At 47.2% G+C, this 10,000-nt stretch overlaps 1 protein-coding gene across 2 annotated transcripts in view; it reads right to left on the bottom strand.

Moving 5' to 3' along the window:
• The window catches only part of cabp1b (calcium binding protein 1b), a 33,264-nt gene that overhangs the window by 8,995 nt on the left and 14,269 nt on the right, over positions 1 to 10,000 (bottom strand). The window contains exon 2 of one of the 2 annotated variants that reach the window (XM_042060377.1): positions 2,438 to 2,605. The exons of the other annotated variant lie outside the window; for it this stretch is intronic. Within the exon in view, the coding sequence (XP_041916311.1) occupies positions 2,438 to 2,605 (168 nt within the window). The remainder of the gene's footprint in view (positions 1 to 2,437; positions 2,606 to 10,000) is intronic. 2 annotated transcript variants of the gene reach the window in all.

The raw sequence follows: 10,000 nt of genomic DNA, 5'->3' as shown, positions 1-10,000 counted from the left end.
CATACAGCACATTCCAACAGCACACAGTGGTGGTGCCAGGGAGTGCACATGTGCACGCAGGCGTGTGGTGCCAGTGGTGGCCATGGGCATCAAGGAGGCATCAGTGCTTTCTCTCCTCTCCTCTCTGGCATGGCATGGTGTGTGTGTGTGTGTGTGTGTGTGTGTGTGTGTGTGTGGCATGGCATGGTGTGTGTGTGTGTGTGTGTGTGTGTGTGTGTGTGTGTGTGTGTGTGTGTGTGTGTGTGTGTGTGGCATGGCATGGTGTGTGTGTGTGTGTGTGTGTTTGTGTGTGTGTGTGTGTGTGGCATGGCATGGCGAGGTTACGTAACTACAATGCCACTGGGTGACAGAAGGAGAGAGGAAGATGTGGAATAATGAGAGAGAGAGTGAGAGAAAGAGGGGAAAAGGGAGAAAGAAAAAAGTGTGTGTGTGTGTGGGGGGGTAGAGGCAGGGAAATTAGAGAAAGAGGCAGAGCAGGTCAGAGGGACAGAGAGAGAGAGTAGGGGTGGTATGGAGAGGAGCAAAGGGAGAGGTGGAAAAGGAGTGATAGAGAGAGAGAAGTAATAGAGAGAGGAGTGATAGAGAAAGGATTGATAGGAACAGTAATGGAGCCTGACATCCCATGTCTCTGCTAATATGATCATAACTTTCTACTCATTCTACTGTAATAGGAACCCTATGAGTGCCAGTATAGTTTATGATAATTATATATTCACTTGCTTAACTCTGTGAGTGCCAGTATAGTGTCTGATTACTATATATTCACATGCTTAACTCTATGAGTGCCAGTATAGTGTCTGATTATTATATATTCACATGCTTAACTCTATGAGTGCCAGTATAGTTTATGATAATTATATATTCACATGCTTAACTCTATGAGTGCCAGTATAGTTTATGATAATTATATATTCACTTGCTTAACTCTATGAGTGCCAGTATAGTGTCTGGTTATTATATATTCACATGCTTAACTCTATGAGTGCCAGTATAGTTTATGATTATTATATATTCACATGCTTGCATTGCTCCCTTACGGAGATTCTTGCAACTTGTTTTATACAATTCAAGTGAAGTCATTTAGTTTACATAGCACAGATTAAAACAGCCTGTGGTTGACTAAAGTGTCTACATGTATGCCAATATGATGAGTAAACCAGACAGTTTTTTTGTGTTCTTTTATTTTGTTTTTGCACATTTTAGTCATTTTATGTTGTGCTCATATTTTTCTGTAACATTACCGCTCCCATGATGCACCTGGGCAAATGTACACTCTTTAAAACGAATGTGTTGAAACTAACGTTGTTTTTAACACATCTCTATGTCCAGATAGGGACAACACAGTTTTTGTTGTTTCCAACACCTTTGTTTTAGGAGTGTAATAGAGCATGTGCCATGTGTTGCAAGGGGGATGTGTTGCAAGGGGGAATTGTATTACTGGGACACCTAATTGAGGAGATGGCAGCCACGCCACTGCTGAAGTTCCTGTAGCCAAAGTTGCAAGTTAATCCTTGAGATGTAAGAAAGCATTTCAAGTGCCTGTTTGTTTTACTCCCTCCTTCCATTGGTTATGCGTCCAACGAGGTATGTGATCACGTTTCCACATGATGTATATGTGAATGGGCTATACATTCATTTGTATGTCTTTGTTACACTTCTCACAGTGTATGTCTACTGTGTGTGTTAAACATACAAGAAAAAGAACTTCTCAAGTAGCCAGAGAACGTCATTAAAGGTACACTATGCAGGTTTAGGTATTTTTGGCGATAGGCGTTTTCTTATGGTAAAAAGGAGGACCTAGTTTAGGTCTTGGGCTCCGTTCAGCACTCTCAGACAAGGTGTGTGTGGAGAGAGATGGGGAGAGAGGGATGGTGGTGGGCAGAGAGATAGAAGGATAGAGAGATAGAGAGAGAAACAGAGAAGAGAGGAGTAGAGGAGGTGCTGTGGTGTGGTGTCCAGATGTAGAGAAGGAGATAAACAGTAGTTGAGGGAAATATAGAGAGAGCGAGGGAGAGAGAGAGAGAGGGAGAGAGAGTGAGGGAGAGAGAGAGAGAGTGAGGGAGAGAGAGGGAGGGAGAGAGTGAGGGAGAGAGAGAGAAAAAAAAAGAGAGAGGGGGCACAAAGTTGGAGATGTTATGTTAGGGCATGTGTGTGGTGTGTGTGGTGTGTGTGCTGTGAGTGGTGTGTGTGGTGTGTGTGGTATGTGTGCTGTGAATGGTGTGTGTGGTGTGTGTGGTATGTGTGGTGTGTGTGGTGTGTGTGCTGTGTCCTGGTGTAAGTGGTGTGTCCTGGTGTGTTAGGGCATGTGTGTGCTGTGTGTGCTGTGTGTGCTGTGTCCTGGTGTGAGTGGTGTTGAGTGGTGTTGAGTGGTGTGTGTGTGGTGTGTGAGTGGCGTGTTCCGGTGTGTTATGGCATGTGTGTGTCCAGACTTACGTACAGCCTGCCGGTTCTCGGCGAAGCCCTTCCTGAGGAAGATGCAGGCGGGGCCGAGCACGTTGTGCATGAGGGCGCAGTTCTGGGCCAGCGCGGCCACCGGCTCCTGGTAGGGCCCCCCCTGGCCCCCCTCGTCGCACGACTGCACCGCCTTGTAGCTGCGCTTTCTGTCCTGTACCACCAGGGGGCGCCATGGGGGGCATGATTAGAGAGGAGACACGGAGGACGTACGGGGCTTACAGCTACTCTGGGGCAGGAGGGCGGCGTGGGTTGGGGCAGGAGGGCTGATTTGGGGTAGGGGAATAAGAGGGGTGGGGGTAAAAGGGGTGAGATGGGATGGGGGAGTGTCAGGGTAAAAGAACCCTTCGAGCAAGAGGGGTGAGGGCAGGAGGGGCGAGTTGGAGCATGTAGGGGATAGGGGGGGTGTTTGGGGGTATGAGGGTGGTTAGATGAGGCAGGTTCTCAGGTCTGATGGGTGGTTTGGCTTGGGGGAACTCATCAGTCATCAGTCAAAGTCAAAGTCATTTGCCGCTGCAGTGGGTCGACCAGCAGACACACTTACACTCTCTCTCTCTCTCTCTCTCTCTCACACACACACACACACACACACACACACACACACACACACACACACACAAACACACTTACATTCTCCCTCTCTCTCACACACACACTCACACACAAACACACACACACAAACACACACTCCCTCTCACAGTTCTCACATTTCCAAAATGCAGGCTCACTCATCAGCAGTGGGCGGACTCGTCAAGTCTGGGCAACTCTGATCTCACACACACACACTCCGCTAACACACACCCCACTGGGCAACTCTGATCTCTGATCTTCCTTTGAAAAAGAGACATGACAACAGACCCTCCGCTAACACACACTCCACTAACACACACTCCGTTGAGAGACATGATAACACACACTCCGCTAACACACACTCCGTTGAGAGACATGATAACACACACTCCGCTAACACACACTCCGTTGAGAGACATGATAACACACACTCCGCTAACACACACTCCACTAAAAGAGACATGATAACACACACTCCGCTAACACATACTCCGTTGAGAGACATGATAACACACACTCCACTAACACACTCCGCTGACAGAGACATGATAACACACACTTCGCTAACACACACTCTGCTGAAAGAGACATAACACACACTCCGCTAACACACACTCCGCTAACACACACTCCGCTGACAGAGACGTGATAACACACACTCTGCTGACAGAGACATGATAACACACACTCCGCTGAAAGGGACATGATAACACACACTCCGCTGAAAGGGACATGATAACACACACTCCGCTGACAGAAACATGATAACACACACTCTGCGGTCAGCTTCACTTCCACTCCACTTGCTCTCACACCTCCTGACATGTGGAACAAAACCTCCAGTCAGGTCCCAGATCCCGTCTCTCTACAGAACTAACTGATGTGTTCCAGGTAGGACAGAGTGGCCCAACGTCGCCTCTCCAACAAGCCCAGGCCTGAATCAGTCTCCGCTGGGCCATCTTGGATAAATAGTGTAGCACTCTCACTGGAACACATACGCACCTGAGAGTACTGAGGACACTGCGCTGTCTGACCCGGACACACACTTAGAGGCTGCTTGTGTGTGTGTGTGTGTGTGTGTGTGTGTATGTGTGTGTGTGTGTGTGTGTGTATGTGTGTATGTCTGTGTGTGTGTGTGTGTGTATGTGTGTGTGTGTGTGTGTGTGTGTGTGTGTGTGTGTGTATGTGTGTGTGTGTGTGTGTGTGTGTGTGTGTGTGTGTGTGTGTGTGTGTGTGCGTGTGCGTGCAATTAATGTGCGAGGTTGGGCACTGAATGTTTGTGGGAGTGGGAGGACTGAAGGTGTTTAGTGTACAACGGTTAGATGCTGGGTGTAAGCAAAGGGTGCAAAGGGGAGTGTGTGTGTATGTGTGTGTGTGTGTGTGTGTGTGTGTGTGTGTGTATGTGTGTGTGTGTGTGTGTGTGTGTGTGTGTGTGTGAGTGTGCACATGCTGAGAGTGTGTAAGCAAAGCCTGCCTACGGAGTGTGATTCAGATTTAGAGACTCAGCACATGGAAGTGGGACTGCTTCATTAAAAGAAGGGCTGCTCCTGAGGTAGAGTGTGTGTGTGTGTGTGTGTGTGTGTGTGTGTGTCCGAGACAGACACATGAAGTCAGCTAGTCATTACATCCTAATAGCCAATCAGACGCATGAAGTCAGCTAGTCATTACATTCTAATACACACACACACACACACACACACACACACACGCACACACACACACACATTCTAATGGCTAATTAGAGCCAGTGCTCAGAGCTCATCAGCACACACAGCCCTGCTGGACAATTACAGAGGATCAACAGGTTAATTAAACAGAAGATGGGATTTACCGTCAGAGCCATGGCCCAAGGACACACACACACACACACACACACACAGACACACACACACACACACACACACACACACACACACACACACACATACACACACACACACACACACGGAAATAGATTTAAACAAACACACACACACACACACAGAGAAGAGCAGCAGGGCTGGCCCGTGTCTGATGAAAAAGTACAAGCTATCAAGACCTGTCTGAAATAATCAAATAGGCACAAATATGTGTGTGTGTGTGTGTGTGTGTGTGTGTGTGTGTGTGTGTGTGTGTGTGTGTTGTAACGGTATGTTGGTGATTGAGTAGAAAAGGGAGTGGGCGGTTGGGATGTAATCACTTTTTGCCTGTACACACACACACACACACACACACACACACACACACACACACACACACACACACACACACACACACAACATACAGACACATACACACCTAGATACTTTGCTCCTACTTCAACAGTTACCTTTTTTTTGCTCTAAGTGATGTCACACGGTTTCTAAGCTAAATAAATGTTGTCCCATACAGCAAACATTACCTCACCATCCGCTAGCTGCCTGTGCCCTGTATACACTAAAGAAATGCGCTCTCTGTGGGCAGCCCAGGCTCCATAAACGGCGACAAAACCAACCTGGTCCAGCCTGGACCATAAAAACATAGCAAACTGTTCCAGCCAATCACCGGACGAGATGCATGTTTAGGAGAGTTTCAATTGCACAGGAAGGAGGTAGCTCTCTGTTTTGTTTGAACGTCAACAGAAGTGACGTTACCTAATATCGCTTATAATAGCACCTTTAAACCAGAATGAAAATGAATATCGCTACTGTTGGGTGGAAACCTTGTAACTCCATATTTGTTGCGTTTTTTTTTTTGTTAATATATTTTCACAATACAAGTTTTTTTTTCAGTTTTCTGAAAATGAATGCATTTGGACATACAAGGTTCCCACCCGATAGCTAGCCTGACGTAGTCATACTCAATTCTAGTCAGAATATGAGTCTGATACTGCTCCATTGGGACATAATTATGGGGCGTGTTTCAACCGATACAGGGGGGGAATGCCTCTGCACTCAATTGGATAGACCTAACCAATCAGAGCAACGAAATAGCTTACCGTGAGGTGTAGGAAGAAAACACACGAACCATCCTTCTCCACAAATGCCTTAACATTGTTTTCTGGTCTTTTGTAAAAGTTAGTGCCGTCAATAACTCCTAGCCTACAACACTCAACCCTCCGTTTTTAAAAATACTGATATGCTACAAATATGTTAAACAGCTGGGAAAGGCTGTCGCAAATCCCTCGAACAGGTGGTCAATCAGAGATTTCAAACGAACGAGGGAACATGTCGCAATGCAGCAGCGCTGTTTTCCCTTGATGAAAGTGAAACCACGACTTTTCCCACATCTCAACTTTGGCCAAAGTTTTCAGAAATAATCGTTTTCAGTGATAAAACCTCTAATAAATAATATGCATTTTCCATATGGGGTCTTAAAAGCCATGCATTTTTGTTTCAAACATAAGCCTAATCTAAGCATGCTCAGATGATGTGATAGACCAGGCGCTGTTGCTCACCTGTCCATCATCGTAAAGCCCAATTTGATTGGTCCGCCCGATCTAGGGCGAGCATACTTGCTCCACAATGGAGCAATGCCAGACCGAACTTCCCGACCTCAAATGTTGTGGGCGGGACTAAGTTCGGAATGGCACCCAGGCTACCCGATAGCAGCAATATCAAACATAATTTTGGTTCTATATGATATACTTTCTCTCCGTCTCTCCTCTGTCTCTCCTCCTCCTCCTCCTTCTCATCTCCCTTCGCCCCAGCTTATGTGGACACACACACCGACACACACACACACACACACACACACAAACACACACACACACACCTTTATCTCACTTAGCTACACACCTGTGTACACATACTAAGATCTCACTTACTCTCTCTCTCATACAAACAGTAATGTATCCACATGTGCACACAAACGCGTGCACACACACACACACACACACACACACACACACACACACACACACACACCCGAGGGGGTAAGAAAGGTAATGAAAGTAGACTTGCCAGTCAGGCATCAGTGCACACTCTGATTTCACATGAAGAGTCACATGAGCACTGCCACCGTAGCCATTCACATCCAGTCTCCTCATACTCTCCTCTCCTCTCCTCTCTTCTCCTCATACTCTCCTCTCCTCTCTTCTCCTCATAATCTCCTCTTCTCTCCTCTCCTCTCCTCTCCTCTCTTCTCCTCTCTTCTCCTCATACTCTCCTCTTCTTTCCTCTCCTCTCTTCTCCTCTCTTCTCCTCATACTCTCCTCTCCTCTCTTCTCCTCATACTCTCCTCTTCTCTCCTCTCCTCTCCTCTCCTCTCTTCTCTTCTCTTCTCCTCTCCTCTCTTCTCCTCTCATCTCTGTTTCTCTTCTCTCTTCTCCACTGTCCTGTCTTCTACTTTCCTCCACTCCAGTTTTCTATCCACCTTTCCTCCTCTCCTTTCCTCTACTCCCTCTCCTGTCCTTTCTTTCCTCTCTTCTCTTGTCTTCTTGTCTCCTCCCTTCTCATCTCTTATTCTCTTCTCATCTCCACTCCTGTCTTCCCTTCTCTTCTCTTCTCTTCTCATCTCCACTCCTGTCTTTCCTTCTCTTCTCTTCTCTTATCTTCTCATCTCCACTCCTGTCTTCCCTTCTCTTCTCTTCTCATCTCTTATTCTCTTCTCATCTCCACTCCTGTCTTCCCTTCTCTTCTCTTCTCTTCTCATCTCCACTCCTGTCTTTCCTTCTCTTCTCTTCTCTTATCTTCTCATCTCCACTCCTGTCTTCCCTTCTCTTCTCTTCTCATCTCTTATTCTCTTCTCATCTCCACTCCTGTCTTCCCTTCTCTTCTCTTCTCTTCTCATCTCCACTCCTGTCTTTCCTTCTCTTCTCTTCTCTTATCTTCTCATCTCCACTCCTGTCTTCCCTTCTCTTCTCTTCTCTTCTCATCTCCACTCCTGTCTTTCCTTCTCTTCTCTTCTCTTATCTTCTCATCTCCACTCCTGTCTTTCCTTCTCTTCTCTTCTCTTCTCTTCTCTTCTTGTCTCTTCTCTTCTCTTCTCTTCTCTTCTTGTCTCTTCTCTTCTCATCTCTACTCCTGTCTTTCCTTCTCTTCTCCACTCCTTCTCACTCCTCACTTCCCTGCTCCCTCCTGTGTTTGTCTCTTTCCATTAGCCCATCATGTATATGTGGGTATGTAGTGTACTGTATGTGGCTTTGTATGTGTGTGTGTGTGTGTGTGTGTGTGTGTGTATGTGTGTTTCTGTATGTGTCTGTGTGTGTGTGCGTGTGTGTGTTTCTGTATGTGTATGCATGTGTGTGTGTGTGTGTGTGTTTCTGTATGTGTATGTGTGCGTGTGTGCGTGCGTGTGTGTGTGTTTCTGTATGTGGTGTATTTGTACCTGTATACGTGTGGGCATGTACATAAACTGTGCCCTCAGTAGAAGTGAATACCACATGGCACCCTGGTGCCCATTTGTGTGTGTGTGTGTGTGTGTGTGTGTGTGCACCCTCGTACACGCTTGTGTGTGTGTGTGTGTGTGTGTGTGTGTGTGTGTGTGTGTGTGTATGTGTGCACCCTCATGCACGCTTGTGTGTGTGTGTGTGCACCCTTGTGCACGCTTGTGTGCGTGTGTGTATGTGTGTGTGTGTGCACCCTCGTACACGCTTTTGTGTGTGTGTGTGTGTGTGTGTGTGTGTGTGTGCACCCTCGTGCACGCTTGCCCTATTGTAGTGCGTGACCTTCACACTCCATCTGTTGCCGTGACAGTTCTGGTGCCAGCTTCACCAGGGCATGTGGAAGAGATGCCCATCGGGCAGTCTGTCACGGGGGGAGTGGGGGACCACAGCGCCAGCCTCACGCCACGCTGCATAGCTATATATAGCGCCATCGCGCTGCCCTGCCACTGCCAGGGAGATGTGTGGCACGCATACATTATCATCATCATCATCATCATCATCATCTTCATCATTATTCAGTTGTGAGTCCATTGCAGCTTCAGAAAAACAAAATGTGCATTATTGATGCGAGAGTAAGTAGTGTGTGTGTGTGTATGTGCGTGTGCGTGTGCGTGTGTGTGTGTGAGTGTGAGTGTGAGTGTGTGTGTGTATGTGTGTATGTGTGTGTGTGTGTGTGTGTGTGTGTGTGGCTTATTACATTATATTTACAGAAGGAGGATTTGGTGCTGTGTAGATGCTGCTGCCAAGTCTGGATTGTTTAATTAAGATGTGGGAGGTTTCTTGATAAGCAAAACAGTAAGCCCCCCCCCCCCCCACACACACACACACCCTTCTAACCCCCTCAATCCAAAACACATCATGAAGCTTCCAGATAAAATAAATGTGGATCCACTGCCCCCAATCAAAAACACATCAAGGAAATCACATCAGCCACACCACCCCCCCACCCCAGTTCCTGTGTTATCTAACTCTGCACCCTTCCCTTTGGGGCTATGTCTTTGGACTCTATGGAACAGCGCCACCTGTTGGCGGCACGCCCCACTGCATTCACAGGGTTGAGGCTGGTCGAGGCACCTCTGTGGGTGATGGGAGCGGGTATACGCTGGCAGGGTGGACGCCAGTGTGTGTGTGTGTGTGTGTGTGTGTGTGTGTGTGTGTGTGTGTGTGTGTGTGAGAGAGTGCCAGCTTAGTGCCTCAGCCTTGTCTCCCAGGTCAAGGACAACCTCTGTTTCATCAGCATCTCCCAGACACGATAGGCTCCAACTGACGGGTCCATCACAGCAGATTAATATGTTACCAGTCACGCAATCACACACACACACACACACACACACACACACACACACACACACACACACACACACATGCCTGCACACACGAATGCAAACACACACTCACATGTATGCGAACACACAAAAAAACTCACACACATACATACATGCATAGAGATGTATGCAGACACTCACAAACGCACAATTGCACTCACATAAGCGCGCACACACACACACAAACACACACACACACACACACACATACAGACACAGACACACACACACACACACACACACACACACACACACAGCAGCAGATCAGCAGCAGAAACATTTAACTACATATGTAGCAAAATGCACAGTC

Source organism: Alosa sapidissima, chromosome 13 (assembly GCF_018492685.1).
Source record: "Alosa sapidissima isolate fAloSap1 chromosome 13, fAloSap1.pri, whole genome shotgun sequence".
Lineage (NCBI taxonomy): Eukaryota > Metazoa > Chordata > Actinopteri > Clupeiformes > Clupeidae > Alosa > Alosa sapidissima.
This window is presented reverse-complemented; position numbering and strand designations above follow the sequence as displayed.